The 22,250-nt window shown below is 32.1% G+C and overlaps 1 protein-coding gene across 1 annotated transcript; it reads right to left on the reverse strand.

Moving 5' to 3' along the window:
- Window positions 1–10,076: 10,076 nt before the first annotated feature.
- LOC100817270 (GDSL esterase/lipase At2g30310) lies at window positions 10,077–11,868 on the reverse strand. Its single transcript, XM_003518280.5, has 3 exons — window positions 11,201–11,868; window positions 10,606–10,867; window positions 10,077–10,525 (listed from the first exon to the last, which is right to left on the reverse strand). Exons 1-3 carry the CDS (start codon window positions 11,819–11,821, stop codon window positions 10,314–10,316), a joined length of 1,095 nt encoding a protein of 364 aa, XP_003518328.2. The 5' UTR covers window positions 11,822–11,868; the 3' UTR covers window positions 10,077–10,313.
- Between the last annotated feature and the right edge of the window lie 10,382 nt (window positions 11,869–22,250).

Consider the following 22,250-nt stretch of genomic DNA (forward strand, 5'->3'; position numbering starts at 1 on the left):
ATTTTGATATATGCCTAGTTTCTGTCATTCTTATTGTGACTCATTTTGCTTTTTAACCTATATTTATTTTTTTCTGTCTTCACTTTTTATCATATTACAAAGCATGTTTTTTTTTCATGTAACAATCTAAACATTGTTTCAGGTAAACTTAAAAATAACAAAGCAAATGCCAGAATCAAGACCCCCAAGACACGTTGTGATGCTCAAACCTTTTTTATTATTATTTTATTTTAACCAAGACACTGATGGAGTGGGACCGTGGCTAAGTATTTAAGAGCCTAAGAACAATTTTTTTTATAAAAATTTAAAATAATATTAATTATATTTTTTATTAATTTTTTAGATTTTTAAACTACAAAATTATTTATTAATGTTTTTATAATTAAATTATTCTAACATGTATATATGTGTGCATGTATCTAGGTGTATATTTGTTGTAGTCTATAGCTTTATATCTTTTACTTTCACTTTTAATTATTTATTTCTCTCATTTATTAATTATTAAAATATTAAAATATAACACAACTATTTTATTATGATGTACATTTTTACTTGCATTATTAATAGGCCTAAGACAAATGCCTCCATGGCTATCTACATGACCATGGTTGGAGTAGTTGTTAATTACCAAAGTTTAAGGTAACATCTCTCTGTATGTTTTCTTGAATATTTGTTTGAGTCATGCACATGACTTTGGACATTTGATTGACTGTGTTATTTGAGTATTAATGCAGATATTAGTTGTAACATTTTTTTTTTCTTTTTCATGCATTTCTTATACATTTCCCTTCTAAAAATGTAGTATTATAAAATTTGAAGATGTTAAACATTGAAATTGTTGCTAAATCCAGTACATATTCAAATTATAGTCAAATTAAACATACTTTCCTACTTTTCTTCAAAAGCCTGCAACTGAGAATTGAGACTGTTAAATCAGTTTGTTGCATATATATAATCTAATCCATTGAAACTACTTTTTCTTGTCTTGATGATTTTTTTTATTAAAAAAATGATGTCTATCTCTTTTCATTAGGAGATTTGTCAAACAGGTGGTTTATTACTTTGCCAACTACTTCCTGATGAAATATCTGCTCAAAAAGGTACCATGATTTATTCTTGTAAATTTTGAAGTGAGGATTTTTCTCCATATTTGTAAGAATTTTCTTAATCAAGTTGTCTCAAGGAACCCGAGCCTATTATCATCGTATCTGAATCCACTAAGCTCAAGGGAAGCAAGCTAACAAAAAACTACCTTTCCCGCCAAATTCATTTTGAACTCTAACAGATTTGTAACAAACTTTGTAACGGCCTTTGTGTTAGTTTCTGCATCTATTCTCAATCTGTATATAAATTCATTTTGCTTAATGAATAAGATAGAAGCTTGTTTTGATCATTTTGCTCAATTTCTTTGCTTTCTTGTTCATAAGCTTTTCCTCTTTTCTTCTCGAGCAATAGCCTCTGCTTTTCTTTATCTCGATAGTTATTGCACCTAATATGCAGTTAATCATCTATGTGTGGTGATTCTCTGGTTCAAGCTTGATTTGTGATATGGTATCAGAGTTCTTCCATTGAAGAGCTCTGCTGCACAATCAAGAGAAGTTTTCAAAGCAATTTATCCTTTCTTCACCTCTGTTTTGAGTTTTGTAACATCTCAATTTTCGTAAACTAGATTAAAAGGAATTGTTATTTATAAATAAATAGAATTTTAAAAATAATGATGAGATTTTATAAATAAATAAATAAGGAGATATAATTATTAATTAAAATAATAATTTGAGAGAAAATAAAAAGGATATTTTATTTATCTGTTTGATAGAGAATAAAATAAAGTTTGTTTTTATAAAATAATAAATAAATAAATAAATAGAGTAAATAATAAGTCGAAAATGCCCCTAGCTATAAATAGCAACATGATAGGTCAGTTTTCTCCTCAGTCTCCACTACCTCATAATTTCATTTTTTTTTTCTCTTCTCCCAAAACCCTCTCTTTTTCCCGTAGGTCACCTAACCTGTCTCAGAAAAATAACGATCTCGGACTCATACACCGTTGGATCGTCGTGAAATTTGAGCACCACGTTTGCAACCCAATTTCGAGCATTCTCACCGTTGGGAATTTCGATATTATGTCTTAGCTAAGAGAAATACCCCTCACATTGTAGCATTTTCCTTTCCCGTAGACCAGAGCTGTCTCGGAAAAACTACGATTCCGGTTTCGTTAATTGTTGAATTTTCATAAAATTTGGATATGTTGTTCGAAATTCAGTTTAGCACGCTTTCACCGTTGGGATTTGCGAGATAATATTTGTGGAGGGAGAAAAATAAATTGCATGATGACAGTCCAAGTGGAGGCTTCAATCCCTTCTCTGTCTCTTTGACGTTTGAAAACTCTATCGGAGCAGTTAGAGGAAAAAAATTGGAGGAATCTCAGAGAACCGCTAGAGATGCTGATATCGCTGGCTGAAGACACGTGAGCCCGCTTAGAGGTAAGAGATGAGTTATTCACAATTGGGAATTAGTGAGAACATGTGTAGGGATCCTTAGAGATATCAATTGGAATGAGTTGTGGGGTGCTTTTGCAATTTTCATTTTATCCTTATAATTATTACAGTGAAATTATATATGTTTGACAGACCAATTTTTGTGAAATTAATATGCTATTATGTTGAGCATGAACGCTATAAATCAAGTATTTTTTCTAATTAATATGAATTGATGAAATAAAGTAAGGAGAAATTTAGAGAGAGATATTGATTTTGTATTTTCTCTTTTTCTTGTTGTTTAGGTTTTTATATATAATTTAAAAAAATAATATCATAATTGAAATTGACCAAAGTGTTCATATAATTATTTAGAATTTGTGCATTGAAAGCTTACTTTGAAATTTGTGATTCAATATGATGTATGCTAGTTTATAGATATAGAGGTAATTATTTATATTAATAATTTATGTAAATAATATTGTAGAGTGCTATAGTATGATTTCAAAAATTATTAAGTGTTGGAGTTTGAGAATATTATGGTTAAATTTCATGAACATGTGTATGTTGTACCTTATGAATATCATTGGGAATGTTATGAGATGGTTGATATGATGTTATGAGATGTTAAAGTGTGGACATGATATTCGATTGTGAATAAGTGGATGTGTTAACACTTGATGTTACATTAATTATATTGTGAGCTATGAATTGTACAATAACCTGACCAGTGTTTATGCGCAGTATTAAAGAGAAAGTGTAGGTTTCTAGTTAGGAACTAGTGTTAAATTGTAGCGCAATTGTGTTAAACATGTTTGAAACATGAGTGTGAGGTCATGATATTGTATAATTCATGAGCAGTGCTTATAAATGAAATATGTGATGAATTATGAAATAATATGTTGCCTTGAGATTATAATATTGTTATTGAGATTGAGTAAAAGTGTAAAGTAGAACAGGTGTTGAATTGTGAGATACGTGAAAAAATGTGATGGTGGATTGTGACATTATGAGATGTGAAATTGTGAATGAGTTTTGGTTGTGAATAAGTGTGTGATTAACTCTTGATGTAACATTATTTGTGTTGTAAGCTGTGAATTGTACAATAACCCGACCAGTGTTATCTTGATAAAAGTGTAAATGCACAGTGTTAAAGAGGAAGTGTAGGTTTCCTATTTAGGAACTAGTGTTAAAGAGAAAGTGTAGGTTCCTATTTAGGAACCAGTGTTAAATTGTAGTGCAATATGTTGTACGTGTTTAAGACACGAGTGTGAGGTCGTGGGTATTGTATAATTTACTAGCAGTGTCTGTGTGCTAAAATGATTTTAGGGGTTGGACCTAAATCAGGAGGGAGAGGCCCTGACGGACTCTTCGGAGTGTAGGCCTTGGGGGTCACCGGGTTTGAGTGCTCCTTTAAGCCTATGCTGATCCCATATGGTTGGAGCATTCTTGCAAAACATCGTGACCCTGACTGGTCTCCCTATGATCTTACATAGTGAGAGTGACCTGACAAACCCATGGTGTGATGTGTCTTGTTATGTACTCCTAAGCGCCCCAGGGTGGTTTTTCACTGACATGGTACCACATTGCATATAAGATTGAGTCTTAGCATAACTGTTGCATATGCTTGCTAATTGATGTGTTATTATATCTTGATCGAAGTGTGGGATTCTTGTGTAATGTGATTGATGATTGAAAAGTGAATTTTGAATGACGAAGTGGTGAAGTTACGTGAGCTATGTTTAAGCAAGTGGTATCTCATTTATATAATATGTATATTTAATTGTCTTGTTTCTCTATTAGCTAGGAATGTGATAACTCACTCCCTGTGTGTTGTTGTGTTTGGATCCTGTGATGATATTGAACTTGTGTTCGGGGGAGCAGATGAATAGATGGATGACTATGAAGAACCTCATACTAGAGGACACGGGAACACAACGCTCTGATAGGATGTGACATTAGGATATAGGTTTTATATTAATTGTATGAAGCTTAGACGACCTTGCTTGAGTCGAGAATACTTTATTATTTATTTGGACAAGTTTGAATATGATGTAGAAGAAAATGAATGTGAGCCTTTTTCCCCTTTGAAAGACTTGTAAAAAAATGTTTTAAAAATACTTTTAATTAATATTTGAATTTTTTTTCCTTATTAGTATATATGTGAGGGGTAGAGGGTGTCACAAGTTTCATCTGGCTTTGATCTTCGATTGTGACAATGAGTGAAAGAGATACACACATCCCAGCCATAGACAGCTTCCTTTACTTGCATCCAAGCGAGAATCCTGCGGATTCGCTTGTATCTCCAGTTCTTGATTCCACAAATTATCACTTATGGAGCATATCAATGATGTCTGCTTTGAGTGCCAAAAATAAACTTGAGTTTGTTGATGGAGGAGCAACTGAACCATTGAAAACTGACCGGACCTATGGAGCTTGGAAGAGGAGCAACAACATGGTAGTCTCATGGATTGTACATTTTGTGCCTATGACAATTAGACAAAGCATTCTATGGATGGATAAGGCTGAAGAGATCTGGAAAGATCCAAAATCCAGATATGCACAAAGCGATTTACTCAGGAATTCAGACCTTAAACAGGAAGCAGCTTCGATTAGACAAGGTAACAGTTACAAAATATTTTACAAAACTACGCATAATATGGGATGAGTTAGAGAATTTTAGGCATGATCCTACATGTACATGTAATTCACGATGCACTTGTATAGCACTTAAAACTGTAGCACAGAGAAAACGAGAGGATCGGGCAATTCAGTTTCTTAGAGGTTTGAATGAGCAATTTGGAAATGTAAGATCACATGTACTTCTCATGGATCCACTTCCATAGATTTCTAGAATTTTTTCCTATGTTGCACAGTAGGAGAGGCAGCTTGGAAATAGTTTGATAGATGTTAACAGCATAGAAATGAAACCCAGCCCGGTTAATGCAGCAAAACTAGTTTGCAATTATTGTGGAAGGACTAGACATATTGAAAGCGTATGTTATAAAAAATATGGCATGCCTTCGGATAGTAATGAGAGGAACAAGATGAATAGCTTTAGAAATAATAAGATCTGCACTTACTGTGGGAAAACAAGCCATACAGTTGAGATTTGCTATAAGAAACATGTATTTCCACTAGGTTTTAAGTTTTCTAATTCAAGGAGCAGTGCAAATAGCTTGGTGGCAGGAGATGAAGCAATCACCAATAATCAAACACAGCAAATTGAGCCCAAAGAAATTCGATTTTCACCTGAGCAATACAAAACTCTACTTGCCTTAATCCAGCAACCAAGTGAAGGGAATTCAAACAGTATGTCTAGCAGTTCAAAACAGATTGTCTCTTGTTCAGTTGATACAACACCAGTCCATGGTAAGCACCCATTCTTTGTGAATAACACATGCACACATTGCACTTAGGTCTTAGATTCAGGTGCAACAGACCATGTGTCGGCATCTCTTAGTTCTTTTAAATCATATACAAAACTGAATCCTCCAATCCTAGTTAAGCTTCCCAATGGTCACCATGTGTCAGCTACACATTCGGGTGATGTATGCATTTCTAACTCAATAGTTTTGTTTTCAATTCTATATGTTCCAGCCTTTTCTTTTAACTTGATCTCAATATCTAAGTTGGTTTCTACAAACCATTGCAAGCTCATTTTCTCCTCTGATTCATGTTTAATGCAGGATGCACTCACTCAAACCAAGATTGGTATAGTTGAAATGAGAAATGGATTATACTATCTCACTCCAACTAGACCAGCCACTTGTAGTATTGAAACAAAAATTGTTCATCCAAATTGTACCATCATACCAATAGATCTATGGCATTCTAGATTAGGACACCTGTCTTTTGAAAGATTATAGAAAATGCAAGGCACTTATCCCTTTCTGAAATTCAATAAAGATTTAGTTTGCAATGCATGTCATTATGCTAAGCATAAAAGGCTTCCTTTTTTAAATAACAGTACATATGCATCATGTAGTTTTGAAGTTTTACACATAGATATTTGGGGACCATGTGCAAAAACATCAATGCTAGGACATAGGTATTTTCTAACAGTGGTTGATGATCACACACGATTTACTTGGACATTTTTTATGCATACCAAAGCTGAGGCTAGAAAACATATTCAGGATTTCATTATTTTAGTTCATAATCAATTTGATAGTAAAGTTAAAGTTATAAGAACTGATAATGGGGTAGAATTTCTTATGAATGATTTTTATAGTTCAAAAAGTATTGTGCATCAAACCACATGTGCTGAAACACCTGAGCAAAATGGAAATGTAGAAAGAAAGCACCAGCATTTATTGAATGTAACAAGGGCCTTTCTATTTCAAGCAGATTTGCCTCATAGTTTCTGGTCATTTGCTTTGACTCATGCAACTCATTTAATTAATTGCATACCTACTCCCTTTTTGAAAGATGCATCTCCATATGAAATACTTTTTGGAAAACCATGTGATATATCAAAACTTAAAGTTTTTGGATGCCTATGTTGCATTTCCACACTTTCAGCCAATAGGAAGAAGCTAGACCCAAAAGGCCATCCATGTGTGTTTCTAGGCTTTCAACCAAATACAAAAGGATTTTTAGTTTACAATCTCCACACAAATGATTTAACAGCATCCAGAAATGTGGTTTTCTATGAAAATCATTTTCCTTTGCATCATACAACCCAAGAAATTGAAACACAGCCAATACCACCCATAGTCTCTCCTACACCATTCCAGTTTGAACAATATTCATTTGATACACCTGCTTTTAACCCCTCAAATACCTCTATGCCATCTAAACCAGTCCTACGGAGGCCAACAAGAGATAGGAAAACCCCCACATTCCTTACTGATTACCACACATTTCTCAATTCAACTAATACACTCAATTCAATATCAGCTTCAGTGATGCAACCAGGCAAAAGTTCTGTAACTCATCCTCTTGATTTAGTTTTGTCCTATTCTAGATTGTCTCCATCCTACAAAAATTTTGCCTTATCCATCTCCACAACTGTTGAACCAAAGACATATACTTAAGCATCTCAGCATGATTGATGGCTTATGGCAATGAAAGCTGAGTTAGAAGCTCTCTAATCGAATAATACATGGACTCTGACAGAATTACCACATAACAAGAAAGCAATTGGCTGCAGGTGCATTTACAAGATTAAATATCATGCAGATGGATCCATTGAGAGGTACAAGGCCCGATTAGTAGCTAAAGGATATACACAAATGGATGGGCTAGATTTCTTGGACACATTTTCTCCAGTTGCCAAACTTACTACTGTTAGGTTGGTTTTGGCCTTAGCTATCATAAATGGTTGGCATCTTAGGCAATTAGATGTAAATAATGCCTTTCTTCATGGGGAATTGAATGAGGAGGTTTATATGCAATTGCCACCAGGAATGGTAGTCCCTCATTCCAATCAAGTTGATTAAACAGATCACTCTATGTCCTTAAGCAAGTTAGTAGACAATGGTTTCATAGATTGTCTACCCTTCTTCTGAATAATGGGTTTACTCAAGCATCATCAGACCATTCCTTGTTCTTTTCCTTCAATAATGAGAGTTTTACAGCAATCCTAGTCTATGTAGATGACATAGTTCTAATTGGGAATGACATTAAAAGAATCAATCAGATCACTTCATTACTAGATGTTGTTTTCAAGATTAAAGATCTAGTTAATTTGAAGTTCTTCCTTGGAATTGAAGTGGCTCGATCTCCTTAAGGAATCCACTTATGCCAGAGAAAGTATATTCTAGATATTCTCTCTGATTCTGGTTTGTTAGCTTGTCGTCCAGCTGCTACACCAATGGATTGTACTACTCATCTTCAAAGCCAAGGTGACCCCCTGCCAGCTACAGCTGCTTCATCCTATCGAAGATTAATTGGCAGACTTATATACTTAACTAATACCAGGCCAGACATTTCCTATGTTGTCCAGCAACTTAGTCAATTCATGAATGCCCCAACCATAGATCACCAGAAGGCTGCCTCGCGGGTTTTGCGATATCTGAAAGGATCACCAGGACATGGCCTATTCTACCCAACTTCAGGATCCATTCATATTCAAGCCTTTAGCGACTCTGATTGGGTTGGATGTCGTGATACCGGGCGCTCCATTACTGGTTACTCAATTTTTCTTGGAAATTCTCTCATTTCATGGAAATCTAAGAAACAATCGACTGTTTCCCGTAGCTCATTTGAGGCAGAGTATCGAGCACCAGCAGCAACTACTTGTGAGATCCAATGGCTCACTCAATCCAAATTGCTTCCAACCAAGTATTCCATGAGATAACTAAGCACATCGAATTGGATTGTCACATTGTTAGGGAGAAATGTTTGAGTGGTCTTCTGTAATTGTTACTAGTCCGGTCCTCTATGCAGCTAGCCAATGCATTTACCAAAGCCTTGCAGCCAGCTTCATTCAAATTCATGATTTCCAAGCTGGGAATGATGAACATCTATTCCTAGCTTAAGGGGGGCTCTTAATCAAGCTGTCTCAAGGAACCCGAGCCTATTATTATCGTATCTGAATCCACTAAGCTCAAGGGAAGCAAGCTAACAGAAAACTACCTTTCCCGCCAAATTCATTTTGAACCCTAATAGATTTGTAACAAACTTTGTAACTGCCTTTGTGTTAGTTTCTGCATCTATTCTCAATCTGTATATAAGTTCCTTTTGCTCAATGAATAAGATAGAATCTTGTTTTGATCATTTTGCTCAATTTATTTGCTTTCTTGTTCATAAGCTTTTCCTCTTTTCTTCTCGAGCAATAGCCTCTACTTTTCTTTATCTCGATAGCTACGGCACCTAATGTGCAGTTAATTATCTGCGCGTGGTGATTCTCTGGTTCAAGCTTGATTTGTGACAAATTTTTCAGAAAAATCGTTTTTAACACACCTGAAAATATTAAGAATCATGAATCTATAAGAGCACTATTTTATGGTTCGCGGTTGTATTTCTTGCTTTGCTAACTTTTGTTGCTTCTGTTTTGGTGTTTAAGGAAAGGAGCTATTTCTTTGCTTAAATAAAGTTGTAACAACTATCTTAACAGAGATTGGTAGACACTTCATGACTGTGAAGTATTCAAAGTTACCTTTTATTGTTGAATCCACACTATACACAGTGTGTATGTTGCTGACTTGGGCAAGCTTGCTGGAATGTGCCTTCTTGTTCTATTTCCCCAATTCTCTTGACAATTTTTCATGTACAATTGTACATGAATTGTTATGTTATGCTATTCTTCTTCCGTTGTTAGTGCATACTATTAGTATGCTCTTTATCTTTCATTGTTTGAGGTTCTGATAGAGAATTAGTTATAAGGATAGTTTGGTGGTTGAAGGAAAAAGAAAAGAAGAAGAGGTCGTGGGTTCAAAATTTAAATTCCTCTACTAACAAAAACTAACAAATTATTAACTTAAATTTGTCTTTCTGGTTTAGGAAATTGGCTAGTTATATGAGTTCAATCAAGACATTGAGCATGCTAAATCATCTTTAGCTGAACTGTTTGTTCAATTAAGATGATGAGACATTTAGAGTATCGGTTTCCATTTCAAGCCTCTCAAAATTTTTATTCTTTAAAAATTACAAGTAATGGTGTAAGTTTTTTGTCGCCAAGCTAACTAAACTTATTATAGATAATTCACCTTCAGGTAGTAAGCTTATAGTGGAATTTATGAATTGCAAACTTCATAAACACCATCATTCACATTTGTACAGAATGATTCAAATTTCTTTCTTTCATTGATTTCCTTTTTTATACTAGAAGATTTGTCGCATTCTATATTGTGTCACATATTCGAATGAGGAGGGTGTTAAGCACCGTATTTAAAAAACATAATCCGTATGAAATTGGAACTTGGGCAGGACTTCCATTTCTAGGTATTTGGCAATATACTGGTAGGTTATTTCCGTTGGATGAACACTGTCCCAGAATACATATTTTGAAGGGTCTTCACATATTGGTGTGAATTCATTACACAATGGAGCTACTTCAAATAAGCCGGTTCCACAACACCCTTTACTCGTTTCCTTGAAACCTGTATGATAAAATGTCAGAAGAGTACATAATAATTGAATTTAAGCCACAGCCATAATATACTCAATAAATATAGCTCACCATATTTTTCTGGTTGATTGATGAGGTTATTCAATGGGTCATACACATTTGTATAAACAACCCTGCTTCCAGGAAGCATTGCTTGTATCTTAAGCAATTGCCGTGCTAATTTTCGATTGTAGAGCTTCGCATCTGAATTCTCATCCTCTTCACATTTCCGATCCTTTAAACTTACAGACTTTGTTGTTATTTGAATGGGTATGCAACCAATGGAAGGAAGCCCACTGACAGCAAATTTTCTACATCCAAGGTCGTATAGTTCCTAGAATTTTTTAACACAAAGGACATGTTAACCTTTATATATTGGTGGTTATAGTTGTGTATCTACACAGCTTTGGAATTGAGCCTTTCCTAAGTCATAATAACTATGATTAACGAGTCCTTGAGCACTTAGGTTTCTATTAACCAACTACTAAATACGCATTGGTTGTTCATATCTGAAAGAAAAAACATGTACATATAGACATGCAAAATACACATTGCCTATTTACTTATTACCTATATATTTTTCACTTATAATTTTTTTTAATTACCAAGAAAAAAAATGTTAAGTTATAATATAATTCAAAATTTATAATAAATGACTTTTGTTTACCTTAATGAAGATTTGAAGCCTACTTTGCACATAATCTTGGTATCCATCAATGTTGAACTCCAATTTTCTAGTGGGAATGTCATAAAAATTGAAGAGAAAGTCATTAGTTCCTGCACTAATAATAACCAAAGCATCTCTAAGTATTCGTTTAGTTTCATTTTCCCCTGCAATGCGCTTGAGCCTTGCTACATAAACTTTGAAGTATTCAATTTGCTTTGACAACGCTATGGCTCCAGTTAAAGCCGTGGTCAAATCATCAAAACCTGATCCCCCAGACGCGAAGCTAACACCTGTTAGAAGTTCTTCATCTGACAGATTTGGATCAAGGAAAGGAGGGACAGTGTCTTTGAGGTTCAACATAGAGGCAATGAAGTCAGGAACCAGTTTTCCATTAGAAAATCTACCAGTAGGCATGTGACCAGGGAAATCCTTACCATAAGGCAAATGATTTCCCTTGGCTAAAGTGTTGATGTAGTTGTTATTGCCTGTGTCTACCGTTGAATCGCCGAAGACTAGAATGGATAAGAACTTGGTTCTCATCAGGTCATTGCTAATGCTTGTTGTGACAACAACAAAGGTGCAAAAGTGCATCAAAATGATGAAGTAGATTGTATAAGCCATTAGTAGAACTTTTTCATAAGTGGTAAGATAACACTTCAGTTACCATATTATATATAGTGGATGTTAAGAAGAAACGTGTTGATTTCTTTCAACTTTAAACTTGTAAATTGCAAGTGAACTGTATTCAAGAAATCAAAAACGTGAGAACGATGCCAAGATAACCATTTTAGGTAAGTGAAAACAACATATAGGAATTTTCCTGAATTTGATTGAGCTAAGTATATCATCAAGAGAAATGGTGGAGAGGGGAGAACAATCTTTTTTTGTCCATGAAGAAATGAAACATTGTAGGTTCTATTTAGATGTGGGATTATTCTTCCTACACCTAACATATTTTAAAAAATTTCAACTTTACTCTTTTTTATTTTTTATTTTTTTCGTATAGCCTATAGATTCACAATTCATATGGACCATACGAATTACCAATCCATAAAGTCAATCCATATGGGTCCATACAAATTAGCAATCTGTATGGATCCATATGGATTAAATATACATTAGAAATTAATTGTTACAAAATTTATTATGTAAACTTATATATGTATTAAATATATATTAAAAATTTTAGTATTATATATAACGATGTTAATTATTTTTTAACATAATTAGCTTATTATCTCAGTTGATTAAAGTGTAATACTAATAACGCAAAAGTCATAACTTCGAGGCATGTATGGACCATTAATTTTAAATTATTTCATAAAACATATTTTTAACAATCTGTATGGGGCCATACGGATTTCCAATCCATTATACGAAGAAAAGAAAAAAGAAAGGAACAAAGAAGTAAAAAAGAGTAAAGTTAAAATTTTTAAAAATATATTGGGTGTAAAAAACAATTTGTTGGGAGTAGAAAGAATAACCTTTGAGACTCAAGCCAAGTTTGAGCCCAAAGTGAAAGAAAAAGTACCCATAGTTAATGCGATGGAATTTCTATCCTCACCTCTAAATTGCTATTTTCGTCACATGTGTGGTGACAACTTGTGAAGTTTCAAAACTATCCTTACAACAAAAATATGCTTTCGTTGAACTACTATACATCAAAATCATATTTTTGCTGTGAATTATAGGGACAAGAGAAAAATTAAATAAAAAAATATGATTGTGTAGAACTATTATACAACTGAATTATTTCGGTTGTTTAATTTTATTCCAAAAACATGGGTCATTAATTTTAAATTATTTCGTAAAACATATTTTTAACAATTCATATGAGTCATACAGATTGTCAATCTGATCCATACAGATTAACCTTACAAATTTTCAATCTGTTATACGAAGAAAAGAAAAAAGCAAGGAACAAAGAAGAAGTAAAAAATAATAAAGTTAATTTTTTTAAAATATGTTAGGTGTAGAAGAAATGTTTTTGGGTGTAAGAAAAATAAACTTAAATGTGACACTAAAGTGGTTTGAACCCAAAGTGAAAGAAAAAGTACCCATAGTTATGCAATGGAATTTCTATCCTCACCTCTAAAATTTATATTTTCACCACATGTGTGGTGACAACTTTTTAAAGTTCCAAAAATATGCTTTGGTTGAACTATTATACAATAAAAATCATTTTTTTTAATTATAGGGACAAGAGAAAAATTAAATAACAAAAATATGATTTTGTTAAACTATTATATAGCTGAATTATTTTGGTTGTTTAATTTTATTCCCCTATAATTCACGAAGAAACATATTCTGTTGTATTATTATAAAACAAAATCATATTTTTCGTTATACTGTTTGACTCACATCCTTCAAATTTTATTTAAATACTACATCACACAATCAATATATAACAATGGTCAAAATGTGTAACAATTAAACAACCTTTTCAATCAATATTTGAGGACTAAAATCAATATACATATCATTTTCTATCAAAGGAGTGGATTTAATTTTCATAAAGAATGTTCCACGCTAAATGTAATTTTTTTTATTAAAGTAAGATTATGTTTCACAAAATTAACTTAAAAGTTAACAAGTTTGAAATTGAAAAACTAAAGTATTAAATTATAAATATTTGATAAAATTAGTTATTCAAGTAGCTGAAAATGTTAAATGAAAAAAAAAATCATTTTTTAAAAGAATAATAAAAAAAATTTGATAAATACATTAAAGGTAAAAAAGGAAGAAAATATAAAAGTTAGAAGACAACATTTTTAAAAACATTACTTGAAGTAATATTTTAAAAAAATTTAAAAACTACTAAAAAAGAATATTTATATAATTATCAAATAAATTTTTCAGCTAGTTTAAAAAATTTAAAAACTAACTTAAATGACTTACCAAATATAATCTAAATGTAGCTTGTTATTCTATCGTGACCCCGTGAAACCATTTCATAGAAGTTCATTGATATACTCTTTTTATAAAGCAAATAACTTCAATTCTTGAATAATCAATATCACTTTTGCTTCTATTGTAACAAAAGATTCTCTTTTATGTGGAAAAGGTATGCATCAATAATTATGATTTTGCGTATGGATAATTTCTCAATATCTTGTTCATTTCCCAACAATTTTTTTTCTTTTTGCGATGGTAAAAAGAAACATGCTTTTTTGAAGAATATGTGACTTTTCCATTATTACTATAATGTTTTAACCAACTAAACTAATAAACCAATTATGTTAAAAAATAATTAACGTCACTATATATAACTCTAAAATTTCTAATGTATATTTAATACACATACAAGTTTACATAATAAATTTTGTAACAATTAATTTTTATCTAATAATGTAAAAAAGTTAATAATAATTTTGATCTAATAATATTTTTTACATATATAAATTTCTGATATTTTTTTACATACAGATTGCATATGAATTGTCAATCCATATGATTCATACAAATTGTGAGGTTCATACGAATTGTCAATCTGTAGAGTATATGAAGAAAAAAAAGGAAGGAAGAAGAAAAAATAGAAAAAAATTAAGTTAAATTTTTTTAAAATATATTGAATGTAGAAGAAATTTAAATAACCTAAACCAAAGTAGAACTACAAATCTTACTCGTACAAGTTTTGGAATATCAAAGAAAAAAACGTACACGAAGGTCACGCACAAAGCAAATCTTAACATGGGTCGGGTTGAAAAATAACCACAAGGGACTGACCCAATAAAAGGGTCCAGTCAACGATCTTCAATCTTTTCAACCAGTTCAAGATTTGGACGGTGCTGGAAATCAAGCCATGCTTACTCTAGATACCAAGAGGCAAGAGATTGATATTTCACCAAATGGGGTTATTTTCTAATATTTCACGAATTTATGAATTATTGATTGGTCATTACAAAATCAGAAAAACGTCTATGAACAGACTTCTCTTCCTTTATGAAATCGTTGTTTTTGAAATAATAATAATAAGTTTGAAATATAATATTTTATATTACTAAAATTCACATAAATTATATAATTTATAAAATGATACTCGTCGCTTCATTTAAATTTCGTTTGTCTTACTTTAATTCTTACCAGTTTGCACATTGGCCTATAACTACTCTTACCAGTTTAATATTCAATTTAAATTTTAAGTTAATTCAAGTTACTTCAAAAGTTCATTGGCCCTACAAATTAAATATTGTGCGCGTGTAGTAAATAATTGATATAACACTACTTTTATAAAATTATAGATGTAGACTTCTCTCGTCCTTCAGAATTCAGCTGTGGAAATTGGAATAGCAATGAAATGGAGACCCATTTTGATTGAAAATTTTAAAATACATACATATGACGGTAGTTTGAGTTAATATCTTGCTAAATTCAGCGAGAGATCAATGAGAGAAAAAATTACAAAATTCTTGTAGTTTGAGATTTTTTTTACAAGAAATATGTATTTTAGTAGTACGACATTTTTGCAAAAAATGAAAAAGAAAACACAAAAAAAAAATCTTTTCAATTTAAAATAAAATACTAGATTGAATTGAATGGCCATCTAACTTGTACACATTTCCATTCAAAATTTTATGGTCCATTAATTTGTTGATATTTATTTTTTATTTAATTTTCCAAGACAAAATTTCTTTTGTAGTGACGTATGTTTATATCACCAGCTAACAACAACAACAACAACAACAACAACAACAACGCCTTATCCCACTAGGTGGGGTCGGCTACATGGATCAACTTCCGCCATAATGTTCTATTAAGTACCATACTTCTATCCAAATCATTAATTTCGATATCCTTTTTGATAACCTCTCTTATAGTCTTTTTGGGTCTTCCTCTGTCTCGAATTGTTTGTCTTCTCTCCATCTGGTCTACTCTCCTCACTACAGAGTCTACCGGTCTTCTCTCTACATGCCCAAACCACCTAAGTCTATTTTCCACCATCTTCTCTACAATAGGCGCTACTCCAACCCTCTCTCTAATAACTTCGTTTCTAATTTTATCCTGTCGAGTCTTACCACACATCCACCGCAACATCCTCATCTCCGCTACACCTACTTTATTCTCATGTTGGCTCTTGACCGCCCAACATTCTGTTCCGTACAAAATCGCCGGTCTTACCGCAGTCCGATAAAACTTTCCCTTTAGCTTGGAAAAATTATTTGAATAAATCATCTATATATTATGAAGAGAATATTATTTGAAATAATTTGAAGATCATGACAATCATGAATTCATCATGGTCCCCATTCTCTTATCCAATTGTAGCTTGGGACCTGGGAGATGAGTACATTATTATTATAGGCTGGTCCACATTTTAACTAAAACACTAAATACGTGTATGAGAAAGCTGATTGACTATATGTATAATTGGGCTGAGGTACAAGCTGGTACGGCGATATATAGCCTAATTAGAGTTAATTTATTGCATTGAAGCAAGCAAATTAATCCCAGTTTGCACTTCAAAATCAAATTGCGTTTTACTGTAAAATTGTAAGTTCAGTTAAAATTACACCGTACGTCTCGTTGATGAAAATGTTTGATATTTGAAACTCGAGACATATTCTAATCTTAAAAGTTTTAACCCTGTTCTTAAGTTTTTCTATTAATAATACGAATTATCAAAAGTAGCTTTGTTTTTGTAAACAAGGAAAGAAAATTTTTGGGTGCCCAGATCAGTGGGATTACTAGTTTGCTGAGAAACTTCATGGCTTGAGTAATAATTTTCAAACTCCAATTATCCTTGGTTCGAAGCCAGAAAAAAAAAATAGATGTGAGATTTTTTCATCTTAACTCAGCTTCAAATTTGATTCTTAAATATACAACTATATTAAATATTTAAAAGAGATCGGGTTTATTATTTAGATTAGATTTTATCATATTAGAATAAACTTGTCTCCATTAAAGGAAATTTTTGTCAAAAATTAGCTAGATACACAGAAAGAGAATAAAATAACCTATTTGTGATGATTTACATTACATTATTGTATTGCATGTGATAAATATTCTCCATGTGTAAGATTGGTTTTTGTACAAGGCTAAAACTGATTAATAATATTGTGCAATTAATCACATATTTTATCCTGCATGTAATTAAATATGCAAAACAGGTTCTTAAAAGCTTTCAAAGCAAGTTTCTAGCTAGGGTTTAGATATAAATTTTAGACACCCTGCAGGCTTATATCGATCAATTAATTCTTGGGTAAGAGTACTCCCTCTATATTCGTGTGTTTAGTTAACGAGTACCTCTGTAGAGTGCACATTAAAAAAAATTAAAAATAGTGATTTTTTGTCAATTAAATACTTTTAAAAAAAAGCATTAAACGCGTTGTATAATTTATTTTATAAATTAAATACCTATAATTTTTAATTACGCTATATTGTTCAAAATTAACATAATGTGTTCTGGGTATCCAACACTCCGATCGATATATTCCAATTGTTCTTTCCATGACATTTCTTTTAATCGATCTCTATATGTCTTATCATTTATAGCGTTCCTTTATTTGCCATCGATCCATGTTCTTTGAGGGTTTCATTAGATGCTAAGTAACTTGGAGATGGAAACGCTTAAATGATCATTGCTTTTCATATATTTTTTTTGTTAAGCCATTTTTAGAGCATAGGACACCATCGTACATAATATATACTTAAAGATAAGGGTACCTTCCAATTATCGATTCAATCTTTAACTACCTACCTCAGTACGTGAATTTGCTTGTACTAGATGAACATTAATGAGCCAGAACAGGTGGCAATATTAGCGAAGGTAAATTCTACCGTGTCGTAGTTAATTGAAAGGTTTTTAATACTTAATTTTATGAACAAACTAATAATATAATGTTATGTGTATTAATTTAAAAAAACATAATACACTTTATATTCTAGAATAGAAGATCTCTAACTCCAGGAAAAATTTTATTTCAGAACAATAAAAAAACTCAAATAAATATTATCAATTAAATAAAATTAAACTCTTATTTATACAAATTAATTCTAATATATATTCAATTAATAAAACACTAATTTTAAGGAATTAATTTCTATACAATTTGATAACAAAAAACTATTATACATCGATACTATAAAGACTTTTTACATCGTTAATTAATAATTTATTTTTTTACAATAACAATGTATATCAATTAAACTCAATATTTAATAATATAATTTAAGAAATTAAATATATGAAATACCTTAAAATATGTTTAATCTAAAAATATAATTATAATGTTATATTATATTATTACTTTAGATTATGCACAATAAATAACTAAATAATAATAATAATATAAATAATAATAACAACCACAATTTATTTTAACCATTGTATCCTTTAACCGATACATCAGTGGAAAGGAATTACAGTTTAATTAAGGTGTAAAAATATTTAATAAAATGTGTGCAACAAAAGATATAAATATTAAAAGTAAAAATATTATACAAGAAATTTTCACAAAGTGTGACATTAAAATATTAACAAATAAACATTGGTATTCAAAATATTAAAGAAAAATTAAAATATTGCATCTAATAAAATGTTTTGGAGACAAAAAAATATTATCAAAGAGTACTGTCGCGGTGATTTTTGGATATCAAGCTATTGATTAGCATTGACTCGCATTTTTAAGATCACCACCGATCTTTTATTTTTCCGAAGAAAAGGGAGAAAGCTCGAAAAACCCTATTTTTGAGAGATCAAAGGTCCGGGGGTTGGTTACGCAAAGGGAAGGTACTAGCACCCTAAACGTCTATAGTACTCTATAGGAACCTCTTGCTTATTTTATCTTTATGCTAAATTAATTATTTGTTTGGAAATAAATGCTCAAGTGTGGAAAGATTAAAGAGGTGGGTTCGAAAGAAAGGAGAAGAAAAAAGTTTTTGTTTATTTTTATTTGATTTGGGAAGACAAAGTCTTTTGCCTACATACCCGAATGGGATCAAAATCATGTAGTTCGGAGTAGAAAGTCAAGTGATTGGTTTTGATTGATTTTAAAGTTCGAAAAAAGAAGAGTTTAGGCAAGGTAAGAGGCCGAAAAGGCATAGAAGAAATAAAAGAAGTGAGTTCGATTGATTTTAAATTAGAAAAAATGTTTTGATTGATTAAAGATTTGATTAAGAAAGAAAGAAAAGATTGACCCTTTTTTTTGAAATTTTGATTATGGAAATTTTTTTTTTTTTTTTTTTTTTTTTTTTTTTTTTTAATTATGCGGAGATAAGTCTAAACGCGCCGGATCCCTTAAAATGACGTTGGATCAAGTGAGGGTCCCTTTTCCTCGGATACGGTTCAAATCACATGATCGTCCTCGGCGGGAAACATAAAAATAAATGTGAGTGTCGGTGCAGATTCTCATTTTTTTTTTTTTTTTTTTTTTTTACATTGGACCTAGATACATTCTAATTGGCAATAATAAATAAAAATTGCAAATGCATTAAAATAAATATGCTGGAAGAAATAATAAAATGCATGAAATACAAAACAATAAATACATATGGTGCATAAAATAAATAAAGAAAATGAAATGCAAGACATAAAAATAAATATAATGCTGGAAATAGATAAAAAAAAAGAAAATAAAAATGCAAGACATAAAATAAACATGATGCTAAAAAAATAAAAAAAATGCAAGACATAAAGTAAATATGATGCATAGAATAAAAAATAAACAAAATAAAATAATAAAAAAAAAACAAGACATAAAATAAGTATGATGCTGAAAATAAAATAAAACGAAAATAAAAATGCAATACAGAAAATAAATATGATGCTAAAAAGAATGCGAGACATAAAAATAAAATGCAAGGCAAAAATAAATAGGGTACATAAAATAAAGAAAATATAAGTGCAAGACAAAAATAAATATGTGGCTGGAAAATAAAATGCAAGACAAACAATTAAACATGATGCTGGAAAATAAATAAAGAAAATAAAAATGCAAGGCATAAAATTAAATATGATGCGTAAAAATAAAAATGCAAGACATAAAATAAATATGGTGCGTAAAAAAAAAGAAAAGAAAAGGGTGCAGTAAGGAAAAAAGGGGGGTGAGAGTAGGAATCGGAAAAGAAGAAAAAGAGAAAAGAAAAAAAATGGGCCAGAGGTGAGTCCAGCGGGCCAAAAAAGGAGAACCGGACCGGTTTGGTCCAAGGAAAAAAAAAACCGAACCGGTCCGGCCTCTATATAAGGGCTCGGGGCCGGTTTTTTTCCCATTTTTAAAAAGCTTTTCTCTCTCTTCTCTTTTCTCTCTTCCCTTTTTCTCTCTTCTCTCTCTAGCACACACCGCCGGAAGTTGTTTACCGGCGCAGTGGCTGGCCGGCCATGGGTGGCGGCGCCGCCGCGTCGGAAACAGAGTCTCCTCCTTTTTTAAAAAAAACTACATGTTTTGAATTCCTTTTTTCTCCTAGTTCTCAAATCCACCGTTATTTTTTGAAAACCAACACTGATAAAGCCTAGATCTAGCCTTGAATCTTAGAAAAAAAGGTGAACTACCTTTGTCCTTATGTTATCGTTTAAGCTTCAGAGTGAAAACGGTTACAGCTTGGGTTGTGGGTGTGGGTGTTTGACGCAGTGCTTGTGGTTGTGTGGGTGTGGGTGTTTGACGCGGTGCTTGTGGTTGTGTGGGTGTGGGTGTTTGACGCGGTGCTTGTGGTTGGTGGTGTTTGGTATGGGCTTGGCCGCTAGTGGTGGTTGGTGTAGGCTTTAGGCCGCATGAGTGAGTGGGTTACTGTGTTTGCAGGGATTTCTGTTCTAATGTTTTGATTTTATGAGCAAGATGATTTTGGTTTTTTTTTTTGTTTTTGTTGGTGGTTCACGGAGGAGGAGGGTGTTGCTGAGTGGTGGCTGGTGGTGGCTAGTGGTTCACGGAGGGGGAGGGTGGTGTTGAGCGGTGGCTAGGCCGATGGTTAGTGGTGGCTTGGCTGTTGGTATTCCGACTGTTCGTATTCACCTCTGCCCTCTCTCTCCGACATGCACAGTAATTAATGCCGCATTTAAAGGTCATAATTAGGGTAAAAAAACGAAGAGCCCCTCTGGGCCTGGACCGAGAAAACCGAAAAGAAAAAAGAAAAAAGGAAAGGAAAAGGAAAAAGAAAGAAAAAGAAAGAAAAAAAACAAAATATAAAACAGCAAAATAAAAAAATAAAATAAAAAATAAAATAATAATAATAATAATAAAAAAAAAAATAAATAAAAAAACGAAAAGAAGATACTAATAAAGATATTAATAATAAAAAAACGGAAATAAAAAAAAAACACTTAATAAAAGGAAAAGAAAAGAAGAAAATAATAACTAAAAATAAAAAACAATAAAAAGAGGTAAATAAATAAATAAAAATAATAAAAAAGGGGCGTCTTCAAAACAAAAATGAGGTATTTTAAAATACCTCCCTGCCGAAATTTCATCTGAAATGATAGAAATTTCCGGCTTAAAAGACGAGAAAAAAGAAATAAAAACGGGTCAAAAATGGGGTATGACAGATGCCCCTATTTAAGTCTCTTCGTTACGGAGATTTAAAAGTGAAACTTTTAAAGCGACGGGTCGAAGAGATTTAAATACAGAGTACACCATTTTTGACCAATTTCAACTACAAAATGCTATGAATGCACTGTTATGCACGTAATGTTGCGAATGCTTGCGATGCAAGTATGAATGCAAGACGAGGTAAATGGCTCGACTGGGAATAACAAAACCAAATGGTACCCGATTTTGTTAAAGAAAAGGGGTCCGACTGGGGGTCACACGGTTTTACTGGGGGTAAATGTCAGCTGTTCGGGTTGACGACGAACTGCCACTGACGACAAAGGAACAAAGATAAATGCCAGATGATCGGGTTATTGCCGAACTAGCCAACTGTCCAGAATTGAAGATAAATGTCAACTGTTCGGGTTATTGCCGAACTAATCAATCTGACCAAAAACAAAGATAAATATCAACTGTTCAAGTTATTGCCGAACTAGTCAACTGACAAAAAACAAAGATAAATGTCAACTGTTCAGGTTATTGCTGAACTAATCAACTGACAAGAAGCAAAGATAAATGTCAACTGTTCAGGT

This window comes from Glycine max, chromosome 2 (assembly GCF_000004515.6).
Source record: "Glycine max cultivar Williams 82 chromosome 2, Glycine_max_v4.0, whole genome shotgun sequence".
NCBI classification, from domain to species: Eukaryota; Viridiplantae; Streptophyta; class Magnoliopsida; order Fabales; family Fabaceae; genus Glycine; species Glycine max.